This window comes from Capra hircus, chromosome 19, assembly GCF_001704415.2.
Source record: "Capra hircus breed San Clemente chromosome 19, ASM170441v1, whole genome shotgun sequence".
NCBI lineage: Eukaryota > Metazoa > Chordata > Mammalia > Artiodactyla > Bovidae > Capra > Capra hircus.
In genome coordinates, this window is record NC_030826.1 from 26,275,216 (window position 1) to 26,295,438 (window position 20,223).

General features: G+C 50.6%; 2 protein-coding genes and 1 long non-coding RNA gene across 24 annotated transcripts in view; 2 read left to right on the forward strand and 1 right to left on the reverse strand.

The window, feature by feature from the left end:
* On the forward strand, positions 3,901-6,432 carry LOC108638265. Of its 2 annotated transcripts, none has more exons than XR_001919692.1 (3): positions 3,901-4,181; positions 5,844-5,921; positions 6,396-6,432. It is a non-coding gene; the product is annotated as an uncharacterized LOC108638265 (long non-coding RNA). The 2 variants fall into 2 exon arrangements; XR_001919691.1 differs by having other exon boundaries at positions 6,253-6,421.
* On the forward strand, positions 13,469-18,783 carry CHRNE (cholinergic receptor nicotinic epsilon subunit). 7 transcript variants are annotated; one of them, XM_018064512.1, is made up of 12 exons: positions 13,469-14,004; positions 14,609-14,751; positions 14,833-14,910; positions 15,016-15,125; positions 15,268-15,423; positions 15,720-15,820; positions 16,190-16,390; positions 16,468-16,582; positions 17,834-17,948; positions 18,034-18,220; positions 18,291-18,411; positions 18,509-18,600. In XM_018064512.1, exons 1-11 carry the CDS (start codon positions 13,629-13,631, stop codon positions 18,365-18,367), a joined length of 1,659 nt encoding a protein of 552 aa, XP_017920001.1. In that variant the 5' UTR covers positions 13,469-13,628; the 3' UTR covers positions 18,368-18,411; positions 18,509-18,600. The 7 variants fall into 7 exon arrangements, with proteins under 7 accessions (XP_017920001.1, XP_017919997.1, XP_017919998.1 ...); XM_018064510.1 differs by having other exon boundaries at positions 13,485-14,004; positions 18,305-18,411; positions 18,509-18,783; XM_018064511.1 differs by having other exon boundaries at positions 13,690-14,004; positions 14,866-14,910; positions 18,305-18,411; positions 18,509-18,783.
* The window catches only part of MINK1 (misshapen like kinase 1), a 46,460-nt gene continuing 45,520 nt past the window's right edge, over positions 19,284-20,223 (reverse strand). For all 15 annotated transcript variants that reach the window (XM_018064480.1, XM_018064483.1, XM_018064482.1 and 12 more), the window contains one exon: positions 19,284-20,136. In XM_018064480.1, the coding sequence (XP_017919969.1) occupies positions 20,053-20,136 (84 nt within the window). In that variant the 3' untranslated portion in view covers positions 19,284-20,052. The remainder of the gene's footprint in view (positions 20,137-20,223) is intronic.

A 20,223-nucleotide genomic window follows, 5' to 3' on the forward strand; every position in this document is an offset into this window, starting at 1 on the left:
TTTTTGCAGAAATGAGGGGAACTTCTGACTCTCTAGAAGGCTTCCTCTGATACCATGCCAGCAGGGAGGGCAAAAGATGACTGGTCACTGCGCCAGTCTGGATGGGCGTCCAGGCTCCCCTGCAATTTCTGTGGACCCTGAGTGTGGGAGGCCTCATTACCAGCTGATAGGGGTGAAAGTTCCCACTTCCTCCTTGGCCTTCTTAGAAACCACCCCAGCAGGGATGTTGGGGCACCTTATAGCAAGCCTGAAAATCTATGCTCACCACTTGGCCTTTGTTGGTATGGGTGTGGGTGGGGTCAACGTTTTTCTGTAATATTTGGCTGGACTCAAGTGGTTATTTTCGGAGTTTTCTGCCGTTAGGCTCTCCTTTTCCTGGCGGAGAGAGCAGGCTGTGTCTGTGGTGTTTCCAGGTTGCTAATTTCTTTTCCTCCAAGAGAGGGACATTCGAGGCAAAAAGAAAACCCAGGGATCTCACTGCCATCAGGCTGTTCCTGAGATCCTGAGGCACTTAACCTTTTGGGTTTCTACATCTTTTTGTGTTTGTTTTAAATATAATGTCCAGTCGTACTTAGCAGGTAGAATAGGAGAAGGTAAATCAATCTCATTGTCCCTTGGGTGGATTTGGCTAGCTTTTGATTGCCAACTTCTAAATTTATTGCACTTGACAGTAAACATCCCATGTATAGTGTGATGGTTAATTTTATTAATATGTATCACTTTGGCTAGGACTCGCCATACATTACCATTTTGTCTCCTTTGCTTTCTCACTTTGTCTTTTTCCTGAACCATTTGAGAGTAAGTTACAGACATCGCATCTTTTCCCTCCAATATTTCAACATATTTCCTAAAAAACAAGGACATTTTCTTACCTAACTGTAGTATAGTTATTAATTTCAAGAATGTAATATTGATACAATACCATTATCCAACTCATGGTTCATATTCCCATTTTGCTATCTATCTGAACAATGTCCTTTATAGCTTTTTTTCCCCAGTTGAGGATCCAACGCAGGACCGTATCTCTTTAGTTTCCTTTAGTTCTTTAACCTGTCTTTATTTTTCATGACTTTGACATTTTTGAAAACCATCATCCGGTAATTACACAGGATATCCCTCAATTATGTAGGTATTTCTTTGGGTTAGCTGATGTTTCTCATGATTGGATTTGGGTTGTTTTCCTGGCAGGAATATTAGATGAGTAATGTGTCTTTCTCAGTACATCATGTTGGGAGATATATACTATGTCAATTTGATCCATTACTGGTGATTTTAAAACCTCGAGCATTTGGTTAAGGGGAATCTACCCATTCTCTCCATTATCATGATACTACTTTTCAGGACTTCCCTGGAGGTCCAATGGTTAACACTCCGAGCTTCCACTGCAGGAGCTGGTTCAATCCCTGGCCAGGGAACTAAGATCCCACATGCCATGCAGCCAAAAAAAAAGATACTATTATTCCTTTTGTAACTAAGAAGCAGTTTTGGAGGGAGATACTTTGAAGGGGTGTAAATATCCTGTTCCCAGTCAAACTTTAGCCACAATCATCCATTGATGATTTTTGCACAAACCAACTGTGGCCAGGAAGGTTGAGAAATTTTTTCTTTTTTTAATTTTGTAGGTGATTTAACTGTATTCCTTTTTGCTTGTAGTCAAAAGAACCCGACTACAACAAAAATTAGAATCAGAGTGGGGTTCTTATGGACCTGAACCTAAGTATCAGTAGGTGGAATGGGATGTTTCTACCTAGTATTTGCATGGTAAAGCCACTAACTGGGCCAGTCCCTGGAGCCCCTTGGACTCTTAAGCACGAGCACTCTGTCAGGAAGGTTGTCATGGTTTGGTGGCTCTAGCTCTGAACCACTTCTGGGAAGGGTATTTGTTCTTTGAGCTCCCTAGACTGGACTCGTTACTGTATATGAATTCCAGACAATCCTGCCAAAGGTATGGTGATACTTTGTTTCAGTGTTTGTCTACCCCTCTAGATGGCGAGCTTTGGGATAGAAGGCACTCAGAAACATAGCTCATGCTCTAAGAGGTAGAAACTGTGGCATAGATTGACCACATCAAATAAGACACTACCTTGGCTTGTCTGTGTCTCATACCTAGCTTTTATATGCTTCCTCTAGTGTCTTTTATAGTCTTAAGGATTCTGCCAAAATTATTACGATATGTTTTACTACCTGGCAGGGTGATTCTCTCTTTTCTTTTCTTTTTCAAAGCTGATGTAACTATCCATGTACCTCTGTACTGCCATACACGTTCTGGAATAGGTTTGTCAAGTTCCGGAAAATTTAACTTATATATTATTTTAGGGAGAATTAACATCTTTATGGGCTTCCCTGGTGTCTTAGATGGTAAAGAATTTGCCTGCAGTGTGGGAGACTTAGGTTCAACACCTGGGTTGGGAAGATCCCCTGAAGGACGGCATGGCAACCACTCCAGTATTCTTGCCTGGAGACTCCGCATGGACTGAAGAACCTGGCAGGCTACAGTCCATGGGGTTGCAAAGAGTTGGACACAACTGAGCGACTAAGCACAACATCTTTATAATATTGATTTGACCCATCCAAACAAATTGTTGATCTTTCCATTCATACCAAAATTTAATATCTTTTTAGCAGTTTTAATCTTTTTCCATAAAGGCTTTACATAAATGGAAAGAACATTCTTAATCAAGTTCTGAATACTTTACATATTGTATTACTATTGTGAATGATGTTTTGCTTTCTATAATTCCTAACGGAAAGCTATTAGCATTCAATTTCTCCTGTAGTGATCAGAGTCCCTGACTCTCCTTTCGGTTCTAGTATTTTGCTTCTTGTTTCTGGTAGATTCTCTACACAGGTGATCATATCATCGCAGGTAACAATGGGTGTATCTTTTCCTTTCATGTCTGTGTACTGCTTATTGCTTTTCCTTATCTTAGCACATCGCTCAGGACCCCCAGTATTGTGGTAGTGGCAATTGTGTCTTGTGTCCATGTTAACCAGGAGGGCATCATTAAATACATTAGTTATAGGATTGTTTTGTTGGCTTTGTTGGCTTTGTTGTTGTTGTTTGCGGCGCTGGGCCTTCGTTGCTGCTGGAGGGCTTTCTCTAGTTGCCCAGCGGTGGCTTCTCTTGTAGAGCACAGGTTCTACGGCACTCGGGCTCAGTAGCTGTGGCGCGTGGGCTTAGTTGCTTCGGGGCAGGTGGGATTTTCCCAGACCAGGGATTGAACCCGTGTCGCCTGCATTGCCTGGCGGATTCTTAACCACTGGACCACCAGGGAATTCCCTCTGAAGTTTTATAGATTAAAATTAGGCATTGCGCCCTGAGCCTCTCCTATTACAAAACACAATCGTGTGCTCTTCCTCCTTTAGCCCACTAATGCAGTGAATAATGGTGGTAGATTTTCTGATGATAAACCATTTGAACTGGTAGATATGGTCTCCACTGCATATAACAGAATACCAGCAGTTGTACCTTAAAAATCTAAGGGCAGTAACTTATTTTAAGTTTATTAATTAACTCATTTATTTATTTTGGCCATACATTGCGGCTTGAGGGATCATCTTAGTTTCCAACTAGGAATCAAACCCGTGCCTCCTGCAGTGAAAGCATGGAGTCCTAACCACTGGACCACCAGGGAATTCTCAAAGGACAGTAACTACTTAAGGAGCAGGCTGGAGAGGGTCCATCTCAGGTTAACCCAGCACTTGATGGCGTCCTCCAGTCAAGAGTCTCTCTTTCTGTCTTGCCATCAGCACACTGGCTTTTTGTCCTCGCGGCACCCTCAGGGGTGCAAGCTGACTACTGCATCCAAAGACACAGATCTGGTGATGAACGGGAGGGCGGGACAACAGAAGTGCTGAACTGCTTTACCATCAGTGACTCTCCTTTCAGCAGCCAAGGTCAGACTTCCACTGACACCTCCTCCCCGAGTCGACTTGTTCTGGTATCATAAGTCAGAAATGGATCTTGGTGCTTCTGGTTGCAAGGGAGGTTTGCATTCTGAGTGTCTGGCGGGGAGCAGGGCATGGCTGTGACTAATCGTGACTCATCCCTCAGGACTGGGGCACACGCACTGCCTCCAACAAGCTGGGGTTCTGTCAGGAAGGAAGAATGAGGGGTGGCACACCGTCCTCGAACCCCCAGGGCAAACTTGACCTCGTTAGATTGGAAGATTTCTTTTCAGGTAAACTTCTGGATTTGGTTGGCCCATATTTCCTTTGGGGTTTTCACATTTATGTTCATAAGTGAGTGAAGCCTATATTTTTATTTTCTTGTCCATCCTTAGCTGGAGTAAAATCTTCATAAACCTAGTTGGCTTGACTTCTTTTGTTTTCAGGAGCAGATTATACAAAATACAGGTGATCCATTCCTTGAAATTTTGGTACAACTCATTCATAAAGCGACTCGGTGTGGGTTCACTGGGAGGGGGAAATCTTTCATTACCATTTCATCACTAGCTATTCTTTATCACTACTCCTTTCTGCTTCAGTTTACTGATATTTCCCCCTTATTTGGGTAAATACAGTCAGCCCTCTGTTTCCATGGCTTCTGGGTCCACATGTACAGAATGCCAACAGTATTTAAAATCAACCTTAAACATTATAAAACTGAGTTGTATGCTCTATTAATAGTCCTCTATTGTGCATTTAAACAATTCTTACTTAAAAAAATTATTTTATTTTATTAATTTGGCTGCGCCGAGTCTTACTTACAGCATGTAGGATCTTTAGTTGGAGCATGCGGGATCTAGTTCCCTGACCTGGGATCAAACCGCCTGCATTGGGAGCATAGAATCTTAGCCACAGGACCACCAGGGAAGTCCCAACAATGTCTTACTTTAATTTTTTCAACTAATAAACATTTATGTTTGTTTTAAATCTGTGCCAGGTGGCTTACGGAATCTTAGTTCCCCAGGCCCTTGGCAGTAAAAACACCAAGTCCTCCCCACTGGACTGCAAGGGAATTCCCTAAAAACCTTTTACATTGAGCAATAACTTATACACAGAGATATGCACAGATCTGAGGTGTACAGTTCTATGAGTTTTGAGAAATATGTCCATCCATGTAATCACCACCGCTATCAGTACAGACATTTTCATTCATTCCCTTGTGCCCTTTCTGGTCAGTCCTCTCAGCCAAGCAACTGTTGCTCTGGTTTGTGTGCAGATCTTTTACAAACATAAGTTTTTCTCTTTCTTGGATAAATTTCTAGGACTGGAATTCCTGGGTCAGATAGGAAATACACGCTTTTAATTTTGGAAGAAACTGCCAAGTTCCCAAAGTGGTAGTCTATTTTACACCTGACTTTAAAAAAATTGAGCTCCACTTATTTTTAATATTAAGAGTGTTAGGAGTCAAAAAAAGAGTTTAGGAGTATGAATCACTGGATATAACCCACTTCATTTTTTTTTAATGTTTATTTTTATTTATTTCTTTGGCTGTGCTGGGTCTTGGTTGCAGCAGGTAGTATCTTTCATTGTGGGCATGTGGGATCTAGTTCCTCAAACAGGGATCGAACTCTGGTTGCCTTCATTGGGAGCAGAGTCTTAGCTGCTTGACCACCAGAGAAGTCTCTAACCCACTTCGTTTTATAATTGCCTTTTGCCTCCTACTTGCTTGAGGAATTCCACTTCATTGGGCTATTAGCAACTGGGAGTTCTTAGCAGTTTTTCTCTGACTCAGTCATTTTTTTCCTGGACCTTCAACATCTGTGGAATCCCAGGGATGCGTCTACCGTCAGATCACCTTCTCTGAGGCCAAGCCCACGAGGTCGTAGAAACTTGCTGGGAAGGTGCTCCCAGTTCTTGACAGATACTGAGACTTCTCTTCATGATTCGTTTTCTAGTCTCCTGTCCTGAAGTGAAAAGTTGATTGGAGATCCCCTTTAACAAGATGACTAGTATGGACTTTCTTTCCTGTGCTGGTAAGTCCCAAGGACTTGTTTATCCAAGATAGGACAGAGAGCAATGCCTGGGGAGAGTGAGTCCTTCACCCTGGGCTTCTGGGAGCCCCTGGATCCCCAAGGGTGCCCCATAGGGACAGCTTCACTCCCTCCTTCCTCTTCCTGTGTCTCTCCTTTCCTTTCCCTTCCCCCCTCTTTTTTAGCCACATCGATCGGCTAAAACTAAGACGTGGGATCTTAGACGAAACACGCACCCTCTTCATTGCAAGCGTGGAGTCTTAACCACTGGAACGCCAGGGAAATCCCCTAGTTTTCAACATCAAGATAATATTTTATCTTCACTGTATTGCAGATTCTCATATATTGGAACAGATATTATTTTGTTCCACTGAAATGAATAGGCAGTTTTCAAAAAAAGAAAAAGAAAGAAGAAGATACACATAGATGGCCAAACTATCTGCTGAAAAAAAAAAAATCTCAATTTTCTTCATCAAGACATGTAAATCGGACTTCCCTGGTGTCCAGTGGTTAAGAATCTGCCTGCCAATGCCGGGGCCATGCGTACGATCCCTGGTCAGGGAACTAGATCCCACATGCTGTGGAGCAACCAAGCCTGTGTGCTGTAACTGCTGAGCCTTTGAGATTAGAGCCTGAGCTTGCTGCAACTAGAGAAAGCCCATGTGCAACAATGAAGATCCAGTGCAGCCAAAAGTAAGTAAATACATTTGTAAAAAGACATGTTAATCAAAATAATGAGACGGCAGTGTTCACCTCTTGGTTTGGCAAAAAGTCTTAAATTTGATAATAGGCTGCCTGGGGAGGGTATGAGGAAACATATTCTTGTGATGTGTTGGAGTGAATGTGAGTGTGTGCCTGCTTTTTGGAGAACAACATGGCAAAAGGCATCAATAGTTGTTGTTTTTTCTAACACATAAACTCTTTGCCCTGGCAATTTCCCTGCTAGAAATTTACCCTATGGATCATTTGCAAAGGTCCAGCAAAGTTAAATGCATACATATAGTTGCATAGTATGATATCACAAAACCCAAAATTGTTAGCTTCTTAAACGTCTGTCCACTGGGCAATGCATTATCTGTGATTTGCCTGCATGCAGTGAGCACTGCAGCGATTAGGAAACTGGGGAAGACCCGTGTGTGATGATACGAACCAATCTCTACAATATGCTGAGGGATAAAAAGCTGCCAAATAGTAAGCGCATTCTGATGCTTCTTTGCATGCCTGCACGCTCAGTCCCTTCAGTTTTATCCGACTCTTTGCGACCCCATGGACTGTAGCCCACCAGGCTCCTCTATCCATGGGATTCTCCAGGCAAGAATCCTGGGTTGCCGTTTCCTTCTCCAGAGGATCTTCCTGACCAGGAATCGAACCTGGGTCTCCTGCACTGCAGGCAGATTCTTTACCCTCTGAGCCACCAGGGAAGGTTATATGTGTATATACGTACAGATACTCACACACACATATGCCAGACTTTGGTCTAAGAGAATTTGATTTACAGGGAGCTGTTAACCTTTAGGAAGAGGAAAGTTTTTGATTTTCACTGTGTCTTTCTGGACTCTTCCATTTTTCTGGTGATGGCATGTATTGCTTTTTTATTGTCAGAGGCGTTTTCCCGGGCGTTGTGTTATGGGACATTTTTGTTTTCTTTGTATCACTTTATTTTTCTTACATCTTAAAATTTTTAAGCCAAGGAAAGGGAGCTGTGCTGGTAAGGTAATGTAGTACCTCATTCAATCAAAGGAATCACTGGGCAACCAGGCTGCAGGAGGAGACAAGCACAGCTGGGCTTCAGGAATTTCTGGAGCCAGGGGCTGGGCGGCTGGAGGCCTTTTCTTGTCTCTACTCGTCTTTGTGTATCAGCTGCATTCTCTCTCACTCCATGGAAAATGCGAGGAATGAATGTGGCTGTCTTGCGCGTCTACATTTCACATCTTCTACAGCAGAGAGACTGACCCTGAGTTCCTGTTTAACAAAATTCTCAGGAAAAACTTTCTTTGGCCTGGCTTGGGTCAGGTGTCCTCCCCTTGGCCCATCAACTCTGGCCAGGGTTGTGGGGGTCGGGAGGGACATCTTTAAGGAGCTGGAAGCTCCTCTGTAGTCAGGTGATTGGACAGGAGTACTTCTCAGTAGAAGGGAGGGTGCTGGGAAGATACACATTCATTTGTTCTTACTTATTCATCCAGTAAACACTTATGGAGCCTGTTATGTCCTGGGCTCTGGGCCATGTGCCGTGAACAAGGAACCCAGCAAGGTCTCAGCCATCTGAGGGTTTAGGTCCCAGAGCCGGAGACAGGCTAGAAATCAGTGTCTGCCACACCCCTGCCCCGTCCTGGCTCATCCAGACCTACTCTCCAGGTCCATCAAAAGAGAGGAGCCCCTTGGTTGCCAGTGGCGGGCCCCAGCCTGGGGATGTTGCCCCCGTGGGGTGCTGATGGCTGCGGAGCAGAGCTGGCCGCCCGGACAGTGCAGCTGTTTCAAGTTGCCAGCCAAGAACCAAGAGCCGGGAGGTGAAGGGAGTGGCTTCCTGTTGAGCTGAGATCTTTGGCTCCAGCTTGGAAGTCAAGGCGTCTCCAGAAACATAACTGCCAGGCAGCCCACTGAGCTTCTGTGGAATTTTCAGTTGTCCTTTTTATGGACAAAATCAGCAACTTCCCTGGAGGTCCAGTGGTTAAGACTGCATTTCCACTGCAGGGTCGGGGGTTCAATCTCTAGTCTGGGAACCAAGATTCCATGTGCCTCGTGGCGAAGCCAAAAAAAGTACAAAATCCAGACCTGGATCAGGTGTCTGACTCCAAATCGGCCTCTCCATCCCTCAGGCGATGTTCATCCAGAGCAAACACTGGAAAGATGCTGGCTCAGCTCTGGGCTGGCACTGGCGGGTGGGGGAGGGGCAGGGGGAGGGAGGGTGAGACCCCCTCCTGGGGACTTTCTCAGGGGAGGATTTTCTGATGTGCTGACTCTGCAGGAGATGCCCCTGGGATTCACTGGTGTGAGCAAGATCTCCACCCGTAAGTTACCACCCCTCCGAGAGACTGCAGTAAAGCCCTCTCCTGGAGAACATGAGAGATGTCTGGGGCTAGCGATCCAGGCTTCAGTCCCAGGTTTGGGATTATGATTCCTACTCACTGTCCCTCCACCCCAGGCTACTCTCCTACATGCAGGTTGTTGGTCCAAGTGTGGGTTTGCCCCTTTATGTGTCTTACATGACGTCTATGTGTGTGTGTGTGAGAGAGAGAGCTGTATTGTTTATACATGATGTAGTGATGGTGCTTAAACTGAAGAGTTAGTCCATGGTTTGGAAAACGGACAGAAACCACACCCGGAGGAAGTTGAATGTAAGCCTGAGGACACTGGACTCTGAGGTGGAGAGCTTTTTCAAAGGGCCCTTGTCACCATCAGTCTTGGAAGTGAGACGTTTCAATCCTGGCTGGAAGGGTGTGATGCATCTTCAGCTGTGGCTGTGAGAATGGACTCATGACAGGGTGTCCTGGTAACTAGATATGTAGGAGGTGGGCTGGGTTGGTAAGTGATGGATGGTCGTGTGGCCATGCCCACCACCCTGGGTAAAGGGGGCATCTTTGGCCCATTCCAGCACCTTTCTGTGCCTGCACCCACAGCCTCATGGCATCAGGCAGCAAAGCCTGAATTGGCTGCCTCTGGAGAGAGGTCAAGGCTGATGTGGGGCCAAGACTAGGGGTGAGATGAGATGGAAGACACGAGACAGCAGAGACCACACAGTAGGAAGAGGACGTACAAGATAGAAAAAGCAGGCGTGAAAGGAGCCCAGAGCAAAGGCAGCAGTGGTCAGTCCCTGGGCTGCCGTGGGTGCTGACAGTTGTCCGGGCTGTCCCAGTCTATGTGAAAACCTACAGGAGACCTCGCTTGTGAATCTGACTCTTGCAGTGCGAAGAAGCTAAGTGACACCGGACCCTACCCACAGCTTCTGCTTGTCACCTGTGAGGTCTCTTCCTCCTCCTTGGGGCCATGGCTTATTCATCTCTCTAACCAGAGCATCTGGCCCTGTGCAGGGAAACCTGTAGGTGCCTATTAATGTTTGAATAAATAGCTGCATTTATCACAACAGTCCTTGGCCTAGCCTTCGTCCAGAGGCTGTGGAATGAGCAGCGGTGCAGATTTTAGATCCGGTACCCATAACAGCCATGTGCAAGGAGGTGAGCTGTGCCAATGAGATTCTTTCTGGGCGACTGAAGTCTAAAATGATCAATGAAAAGGCATTACCAGGAGGAGCTGAGGTTTCAAGGGTGTGTGGGGAAATGGAAAAGCTGTGTGGACCCTCAATGTAAGGTTATGAAGGACCTTACAGGACGAGAAAGGAGACCCCAAAATGGTGGACGTGAAACGGTTCTGTGGCCTGTAAAACGAACACAGGTGTCCATGATCAATAAAGCTGACTAAGTCTCGGGCGTCGTTGCCAATCTACTTGTGTGACTATAAGAGGGAGAAGAACCTTTGTGTTCTTCTACAAGTTAATCACTAACGGGATGTTGCCTATAAGCTTAAATTACCCATAAGGCCCATCTCTGGGACACTTGTCACCCAGGTAATGAACGCTAAGCTAAAATACCTTCGTTTAGCTCACGAGGAAGCATCTTCCTGACCAGGCCCATCTGTGAAAGACTGAAGGCAGGAGGAAATTCCTCCTGGAGTCTGGCCAGAACCAGGGCCTTACTCCCTCCTCTTTCAGTGTTAAAAGAAGCCTGGATTCTAACTCAAGGAAGATGGTTCATAAGGACACAAGTCTGCCATCTTCTCAGGCTGCTGGCTTTCTGAATAGAGCCACCATTCCTTGCCCCAACAACCTGTCACTTGATTTATTGACGTATTATATGGCAAAGCAGTATGAGCAGCCAGTCTTGCTGCTCGTGGCCAGCCAGCTCTGGTTGGGGGATTTTGGGGGTAAGGCCCTAGCAGCTGCCCGGACCACTCGTCCTGAGGATCTTCCCCTTAAAATTCCCTGAAGCTTCTCTGGCTGTCCCAGCTCTTAGCGGGTGGAGCAAGGAATCATCATCTCATGCAGTAGGTAAGTCACTCCATGTAACAACTGGAGATTTTATTTCTTCTCCATTTAGGGCTTCTTTCCTTTAGAATAAGACAATTTGTATTTGAGTGGAGCGTGTGTGTGTGTGTGCTCAGTCGTGTCTGAGCGATGCCATGGACTGTAGAGCCCACTTTGTAGAGCCCACTATCGGCTCCTCTTGTCCATGGAATTTTTCAGGCAAGAATACTGGAGTGGGTTGCCATTTCCTACTCCAGGGGATCTTCCCGACCCAGGGACCGAACCCTCGTCTCTTGCATCTCCTGCATTGGCAGGCAGACTGTTTACCACTAGCGCCACCTGGGAAGCACATTTGAGTAGGGCACCATGTTGGAAAGAGGATAAGAGGACATAGTTGATGGACTTTTACGCAATTTGTGTGAACTGGCTTGTTTATTTGGATGCTGACATTTGTGTGTGCTGTTTGTCTGTCTTGTATTTATGTCTTGAAGAAAAATGGGGAATGGGGAGTTCCATGGTGATCTAGTGGTTAGGATTTGATACTTTCACTGCTGTGCCCAGTTCAGTCCCTTGTTGAGGAGCTGAAATCCTGAAAGCCATGTAGTGTGGCCAAAAAAAAAAAAAAGGGAAATATTTCAACTATGCCTGAAGAAAGCCCTCAGAGGCGTATTTTGGATAAGTGATCTGATCACAGCTATGAAACCATGACTAAGAAGTTGAAAATGTATGGCCCCAGTACCTGCTAGTATCTCCTCAAGGGGTTCATTATGCGGGGTTATCCTGGGACCCTGTGTACCATGTACTGCTGTCTTTGCTTTGTTAATTATATCACGTGTGGTCTCCCATGTCATTGGTATCTGTTAAACCCCAAGACCAGACTTGAGGGTTTATTTAGGGTTTTTGGTTTACCCTTTAGGTTTTTGGTTTCATATTGTTTTGGTAGCATTTCTCCAGTTACAGCCAAATCAGTTTTATGATATTTGAAACGTCTACTGATGTCGAATGGAGGAAAGGAATAGAAAAAGTCTATTCTTGTCTAAAAGTGGGACATTCCCAGGGGCGAAGAGAAAGATTCCACTTGGTTCCTAAAAATCAACAAAAGCCCTGCCCCAGAATTCAGTCTGGTTGGTTGATGCTAGGACAAAAAAGCATTCTTTGTATTGTTAAAGATGACTACCTGCTATATGGTTTTACAGCAGTTTTTGAATGGCTCCATAGCTATTCTGTGAAGAAGCAAGGAAAAATGATGGAATCCTCTTATGTTGTGTGGCTCAGTGGTAAAGAATTTGCCTGCCAATGCAGGAGACCTGGGTTCGATCCCTGGGTCGGGAAGATCCCCTGGAGAAGGGAAAGGCTACCCACTCCCTTCCTCTTATACGCAAGCTCTTGTGCTACTGCATTCAGGGTGGGAAAATGTCAGACATTCGTTGTTGTTCAGTTACTAAGTCATGTCAGAAACCCAAGGGTGGGACTTCTCTGTGGTTCAGTGGCTAAGACTCTGTGCTCCCAATGCAGGGGCCTCAAGCTCCGATCCCTGGTCAGGATGCTAAATCCCACATGCTGCAACTAAGAGTTCAAATGCCCCAACTAAGACTCGGTGCAGCCAAATAAATATTTTTTTTTTTAAAAAGAAAGAAACCCAAGGGTGAGGGAATGTTGCTCCAACCTTTGGTCCAGCTGGCTGTCCCAGCTGCTGCATTGTTATGCCACTATATACACCCCTTCCACCATTGCTTGCTCCTATTTGGCCCCAATTCTAATTCCTGAGTCTGGGGCTCAGAAAGTGGTCAGACTGGCTCTTTTTCCTTATAGGGATCAATTGGAAAATCCTCTGTTAGTTCCTGAGGCACAGGGACCTGGTCTAGTATCAACAGCTAAGACTCAGCAGGGAACGCAATTTGGGCCAGACACCACTCCCTAGCAGAGCAATTTGCCTTGCACGTTATCCCCCATTGACTGTGGGGAATTGTAATAAGGAAGAACCTTTTGTGTTCTGTTACGTTAATCACTAAAGAAACATGGCCTGTAAGCTAAAATTATACATAATGGCCCTTCTCTGGGAACCCTGTCTCTTAGGTAATGAGCATTAAGCTAAAATACCTTTGTTTAGCTCACTGGAAACATCCTGACCAGGCCCACAGGTAAGTGGCTGCAGGAAGGAAGACATTAACACATCCCTTATAGAGTGTGGCTGGAACCAGGACTTGGCCACGTCCCACCCCCCCAAAACCACTTAAATAGAAAAGAAACCTGACTTCTGATTTAGAGAAAATAGTTCACTGAGACACTAGTCCACCGTCTTCTCCATCTGCTGGCTTTCCAAATAAAGTTGCCCAACAACTTGTCTTTTGATTTATTGGCCTGTCACGTGGCAAGCAGCAGGAGCTTGGACTCAGTAACATGACCTGGACCTGACCTGGAGTCCTCTTTGATACGTTTAGGGCAATGGCAACTGCTTTGCTGTACTGGTGTGAGGCTTCCTACCCCATAAGGAAACACACGGGAAATTTCTTAAAGCAGATTCCTGGCCCCTCCTCTGTGTCATCTTACTAAACTGGGATTCTTTGGGGATGGAGCCTAGGAAACTGCATTTTTAACAAGCATCTCCAGTGATTGATTAGGGTGGTCCAAGGAGATTTAGGAAAGACTGAAATGTGGGTTTTGAATGAGGTGGGGCAGACAGTAACTTTCAGATGTGGCCACAAGGTGGCAACAGAGAGATGGAAAACGGGATCTCTGTAGGTGACCACCCAGACAAAGCTGCAGGTGGGCAGACACTGGGACTGGCTCTGGGAGGAGGTGGGCCCTGTACTGTGGCACCGTCTCTTTTGCCATGTGGAGTTTGTTATTGCAGCCTAATCCCCTGTGGCTGCCTGTCTCATTACCGGATCTTTATGGACACTCTGCTTTTGCCGAACTCTGCTGGTGGAAACTGCATTTGTGTGACCTTGGCTGGGCTATGGGTGGTGCTGAGTGTAGCAGGCAAGGGATGTCACCTGTGCAGGGCAGCTGACTCAGAGGACGCCAGTGCAGTGTTGAAAGCAGGACCTTCCGCACCCCCTCTGCCAGGTCTGTGGTTCCAGGTGTTCTTAAAGGACCTGCCCACCAGCATCGGGCCTGCTCCAGTCATGAGAGGATTGGGGCTGGGGCTGGACAGCTGGCCGAAGCCCAGGCAGAGAAGGCTGGGATGGGGTGGGGGCAGGGAACTCAGGATGGGGCAGCTGCCTATGGAAGCAGCCAAGATGTCCCTGGCTGCAGTAGGGGTAGTCAGAGCCCGGAACTAACACCCTCCTCCCCCTCACTCATGTACCCTGGCCTGCCCCCTTCGGAGCCTGCCAAAGCTCAGAATAACCTGGGGGACCAGACAGCGAAATGGCAGGGGCTCTGCTCTGCACCCTGCTCCTCTTGCAGCTCCTCGGTATGGGCCAGGGTCGGGGGAAGAGGTGGGACACCCACACGCAGGACACTGACATAAAGGGACAGGACAAAGACCAACTGAGATGTAGACAGACATATTTGGTCCCCAGGCACAGTATCACTAGTTCGGGAGGCAGACATGGGAAAATATACAGCCTCAGAGACAGAGAAGCAGAGACCTGTAGACCCGGAGGCAGAGCAGGGCGGCTCCTCAGCCTCTCCATGTCCTGACCCTGCTGCTTCGCCCCATCCCCAGGCAGAGGTGAGGGGAAGAATGAGGAGCTGCGCCTTTACCACTACCTCTTCGACAACTATGACCCAGGACGCCGGCCAGTGCAGGAGCCCGAGGACACTGTCACCGTCTCCCTCAAAGTCACCCTGACCAATCTCATCTCCCTGGTAAGATACCCGAACCAGTACACGTCATCTCGGAGCCTAAAATCCCACTTCTGGCCCCAAGCTCTCAACTCTCTCCTAAAGCTCTCCCCCATCATCTTCATCTCCCACCCACAGAACGAGAAAGAAGAGACCCTCACCACCAGCGTCTGGATTGGAATCGTGAGTCGAGGCTGGGGAACAGCATGAGATCTAGGGGGCCCTTTTCTCCCAAACACCTCACAGGCAGCGCGGCACACGTCCTTCCGTCCCCTCCCCCGCCCCTAGGACTGGCAAGATTATCGACTCAACTACAGCAAGGGCGACTTTGGGGGCGTAGAAACCCTGCGGGTCCCTTCAGAACTCGTTTGGCTGCCAGAGATTGTGCTGGAAAACAAGTGAGGACCGAGCCAGACTGGAGCGAAGCCGAGGTCTGGGGAGGGGTGGGGGCTGGGCTGGACCTGGTTGGGGCAGGGGTGTTGCTTGGGGGGTGTGGGAGCCGCAGATCTGGGCCAACTCTCGGTTTCCTGGAGCCCACAGTATCGACGGCCAGTTCGGGGTGGCCTACGAGGCCAATGTGCTGATCTCCGAGGGCGGCTACGTGAGCTGGTTGCCCCCGGCCATCTACCGCAGCACCTGTGCCGTGGAGGTCACCTACTTCCCTTTCGACTGGCAGAACTGCTCGCTCGTTTTCCGGTGGGAAGACTTGTTCGCAGGCCCGGACAATTGAGGGGTTAAGGGGTGGGGCCAGGTGCGCAGGGGCGGGGAGACCTCTAACCCGGGGCGGGGCTTTGTGCTGGAGGTGGGGCTAGGCATTAGAAGGAGATAGCGCGCTCTAGCGGATGAGAAGTAGGGGTGGAAACCCAGGCTTGGAGGCGGGGCCTGGGTGATCGGGTGGAGCGTGATTCCCCTGCCAGAACCCAGCTTCCAGCGCCGGGCCTGAGGCCCGGGTCCCAGCCTCTGGGGTCGGGGTCCGGATCCTGGCTCTGCAGCTCCCAGACGTACAATGCCGAAGAGGTGGAGTTTGTCTTTGCGGTGGACGACGAGGGCGAGACCATCAGCAAGATCGATATCGACACTGAGGCCTATACTGGTTAGGCTCCCCTCCTGCTCCGAAAATCCCGCTTCTAGACGTGTCCCGAGAGGGGACTTGCACAGTGGGGTTGCCCTGGGCCCTCGATGCTGGGACTGACTTTGACAGCCCTGCTTTAACTTGAGCCTTCCCTGAAATCATTCTTGATTGTCGGCCTAGTACTCCTTCCTCCCTTGTGGTGGTTCCGTAAGCTCCCTGGGAACGCCCCTTTCTGACCCATTTACCAGTCCACCTGCCCTGGCCCAGATGGCTTTCATCCTCTCCTCGCCTGGAACTGCAGGCCCCCCCCACCGTCAGATGTGGGGACGGAGAGCAGAGGAGGGCGCCACATTCCCCGAGAGCCAGCTGACCGCGCCTCCCGTCCCGCAGAGAACGGCGAGTGGGCCATCGACTTCTGCCCCGGGGTGATCCGCCGCCACGACGGTGACTCTCCGGGTGGCCCAGGGGAAACTGACGTCATCTACTCGCTCATTATTCGTCGGAAGCCGCTATTCTACGTTATTAACATCATCGTGCCCTGCGTGCTCATCTCGGGCCTGGTGCTGCTCGCCTACTTCCTGCCCGCGCAGGGTATGGAGTCGCCTAGACCCCAAACCCGGGCCCCCTCCTGGGGGGCGGGGCCTGTCCTCACCAGGCACTCCCTCCAGCCGGCGGCCAGAAATGCACCGTTTCCATCAACGTCCTGCTCGCCCAGACCGTCTTCTTGTTCCTGATTGCCCAGAAAACCCCAGAGACATCGCTGAGCGTGCCTCTGTTGGGCAGGTGAGGGGCGGAGAGGATCCAGGCAGCGGCTACGCGGGGCGTGGCTAGCGTGAAGGGCGGGGCCAGGGGGTCTCAGTGGAGAGGGCAGGGCCAATACCTAAGGACTTCGAGTAGCCTTAACTGTATGGTCCCCACCTGGACTTTATTTGGACGTGGGGCAGGGCTGGGATCATAGTGGTCCCGTCCTCTGCAGTGCTGTTGGACGCCAACTTGAGGTCTCTGGAGTATCTCTGCTGGGGGTGGGCCGGCTCAGTGCCACCCAGCCGGGACGCCTCTGGCCCCCAACTCTTCCCTCATCTTGAACTCACCGGTTCCCCAGGGGTTCCGAGGTCCAGCTGGCGTTGCCACTGTTGCAGGAATGAGGCGGACCCCTGTAGACCTCGTCCACACAGGCACAGCCAGCCCCCCTGGAGCAGGAGCCGGGCGCTTGCGCCTGCTGCAGCCCCCACTTGCAGAGCCCCCTGCCCCGCGGCCTGGGCTACCCGGGCCAGGGCTCCACCCGGATCCCCAGCGTCTGGGCCCGGACCAGGGCCGCAGTCTAGTCGCCGTAGCTCCTGCTGCACCCACAGGGCTGAGATCTGTAGAGGGGATACAGAAGTTGGTGGGAATGCAGAGGTCTCTGATCTTCGATCCCCTTCCCCGACTCCCTCCTCTGCGCCCCGCCCCCGGCGCCCCACCTCTAACAAGGTGGCCCCGAAGTTCACTACGCTGGCCGCGGCTTCTCTTAGCACTAGCCCCAGGGTGGGCTTCCGGGCAGGCGGGTTCTCCGGCTCTCGAGGCTCCAAGGACTTCAGTTCTCTGAACCTCTGCTCCAGATATTCATGGGCTGCCGCCGCAAGGAGCTCCAGGGAAGACAGAAGCGGGGGCTGGAGGGCCACCTGGAAAGGCACAGGGGCAGCGGGGTCATCGGGACATAGGGCAGAGGTCACCGGGGGGGGGGCGCTGGAAACCTTCCCAGAGCGTCTCCAGGTGCAGCCCTTACGGGTATCCGTGTAGGCGCACCTCCGTGGAGCTGTGGAAGTGGTAGACCCACAGCAGGGTTTCCAGGGAACTGGGGGTCCCCTTCATGGTTGCCACTGGCCGTGCGAGGGCGGGGGGAAAGACCGGGCCGGGGGGCGGACCGTCTGGCCCCGCCATGAGGAGCTGCTCCACGCCTGCGGAGAGGTGCGTTTGTGAGGTCAGAGGACCTGTGGCCTCTCTGTGGCTCGTGGGCAGCGGGGAGGCTGTGACATCACGCTCTGGGCTCCTCAGGTACCTCATTTTCGTCATGGTGGTTGCCACACTCATTGTCATGAATTGCGTCATCGTGCTCAACGTGTCATTGCGGACGCCCACCACTCACGCCATGTCTCCGCGGCTGCGCCACGTAAGCACCGGGTGGATGGGCTTGGGGCAGGAGGTGGGGCTTCAAGCTAACCTCGCCCCGCCCCGCCCCGCCCCGCCCACCCCAGGTGTTGCTGGAGCTGCTGCCTCAGCTCCTGGGCTCCGGCGCGCCGCCTGAGATCCCCCGGGCTGCCTCGCCCCCAAGGCGGGCGTCGTCCCTGGGCCTCCTGCTCCGCGCGGAGGAGCTGATACTGAAAAAGCCGCGGAGCGAACTCGTATTTGAGCAGCAGAGGCACCGGCACGGAAACTGGACCGGTGAGCGGACTAGCCCGAGGGGGCCAAGGGGGGCGCCTTCAAGGGCGAGGCTCTTGATCACCCACCCCAGGTCGCCCCCACCAGCTACCCTCTGCCAGAACCTGGGCGCTGCCGCCCCCGAGATCCGCTGCTGTGTGGATGCCGTGAACTTCGTGGCTTCAAGCACGCGGGACCAGGAAGCCACTGGCGAGGTGGGGTGGAGCGCTGGGGGGCCTCGCCATCCCAGACTCTTGCGCAGCTGGCTCCTGCAGCTTTTAGGGACTCAATTTGTGCCCACCCCTTCCCCAGGAGGTGTCCGATTGGGTGCGCATGGGGAAGGCCCTTGACAGCATCTGCTTCTGGGCCGCTCTGGTGCTCTTCCTCGTGGGCTCCAGCCTCATCTTCCTCGGGGCCTACTTCAACCGAGTGCCCCAGCTGCCCTACCCGCCGTGTATGTAGGCCACAGCCACACCAAGAATTCCCACCCGTCTCCAGGAGGATATTTGAAAAACACCTTGCTACCACTGCTTTATTACTATCCTTTCCCACTGCCAATGATAAATCTGTATTCAACTTCACAAGGAGTCATATGTGTGCACGTGTGTGGGTTCGGCCACCTGGCTGGCATCAGAAAGAGCTGCAGATGGTGCAGGCAGTCTCCCGCATGTCAACCCTCCAGAAAGCAAGAGCCACTCTCACTTCAGTCTTCCTGCCCTCCCAGTTTTTCTTGGGCCCCAGTCCCATGTGATCCTCTAGCCCTGTGAGCCTCTCAGAGGGTAAACAGGAGAGACCCGTTTGCAACACTTGCACATCGAGAAGCTGAAGCCAGGCACCTCTGTGGTCTGGCCAGGCTGGAGTCGGTAGGAACCAATGGTCCCAGCTCAAGGTCCACTGGTTTAAGCCTGAGGATGCCTGGGCCTTCCCTTAGTTGTTTCTTGTAGGTTCTCTTAGCCCAGCACTGCCCATCCACACTCCCTCCACTAAGACTCAGGGACTGCAGATTCCCAACCCCTTCATCCCAGCCATGTTGGTGGGCCCTGGCTAGAACCCGGGATGATGAGAGAAAACAGAGTAACCTAGGTCCTGAAGTGGTAGGAGCTGGTTGAATTGTCTTTATTAACAAACGAGATCTCCAAGGCCACTACATTGAGGAGGGGCGGGGGCAGGGAGGGGGCGGGCTACTTGCTGCTCACACTATATACAGATGCAAGCAAGGGGGGGAGAGGGTGAGAGCGCCCTGCTCCCCCCTCCACCGGGGAAGGGCAGAGGCTAGAAGAGATGGGGATTGTAAAGGGGTAAATGTTTTGGCTGGCGGGATCCCCCCTCCATTCCCTGGGGTTTGGGGGGAGGGTAATCATTAAAGTGCTTTCAGAAAATGAGGAAATGGTCCCTGCCCCTGGAGTGGCTGGTGACCCCCCTAAAACCTAGGGCCCAGTGACCCCCCCCAGGGTCTGGTACATTCAAGGGGGGAGCCGGCTCCCCTGACGTGCAAATGATGGGGCCCAGGGCCCTGCCGAGTCAGCAGCAGTGGGGTATGGGGTCCAAGCCCCAAGCACTCTCCTTGTAAGTGGAGAAAGGGGGGTGGGGCTAGGCCCACTCAGTTCTTGGTAAGGGGAAGCTGTGCCTCTCCCTGGAAGTTGGGACAGGCACAGTTTTGGGGAGAGAAAATGTTGGGGAAGAGGATGGTCACGTGATCACAAAAGCATCAGGGGTCAGAGGTCACGTTCCCAGCAGGCTCCAGTGAATCAAACCAGTAAAAGCAAAAGCCCAGGGAGGGAAGAGAAGGGCGGCCCGGGGAGTCTGGCTGTGGGGGGTGAGCTGGTCCACAGAGGCCAGCCCAGCCCAGGGCCCCGTCACCAGTTCATGATGCAGTTACGGTTCAAGGTCATGAAGTAAACTTGGCTGCTGCCCCCGGAGCGGACCGAGGCGAAAAATACCTGGGTGGGGAGGAGAAGAAGTCACCAGGGTGAGTGGGGCAGCCACGGTGGAGGTGCCTCAGTTAACTGGGAGAAGGGAGAAACTGC

Excerpts from the sequence above, each read along its gene's own strand:
- CHRNE (XM_018064508.1), top strand. The coding sequence starts at position 13,629 with ATGTGGCCACAAGGTGGCAACAGAGAGATGGAAAACGGGATCTCTGTA. Across the intron at positions 15,424-15,719 it reads AACTGCTCGCTCGTTTTCCG|CTCCCAGACGTACAATGCCG; the intron begins GTGGGAAGACTT and ends CTGGCTCTGCAG. Across the intron at positions 18,412-18,508 it reads ACCAGGAAGCCACTGGCGAG|GAGGTGTCCGATTGGGTGCG; the intron begins GTGGGGTGGAGC and ends CCCCTTCCCCAG.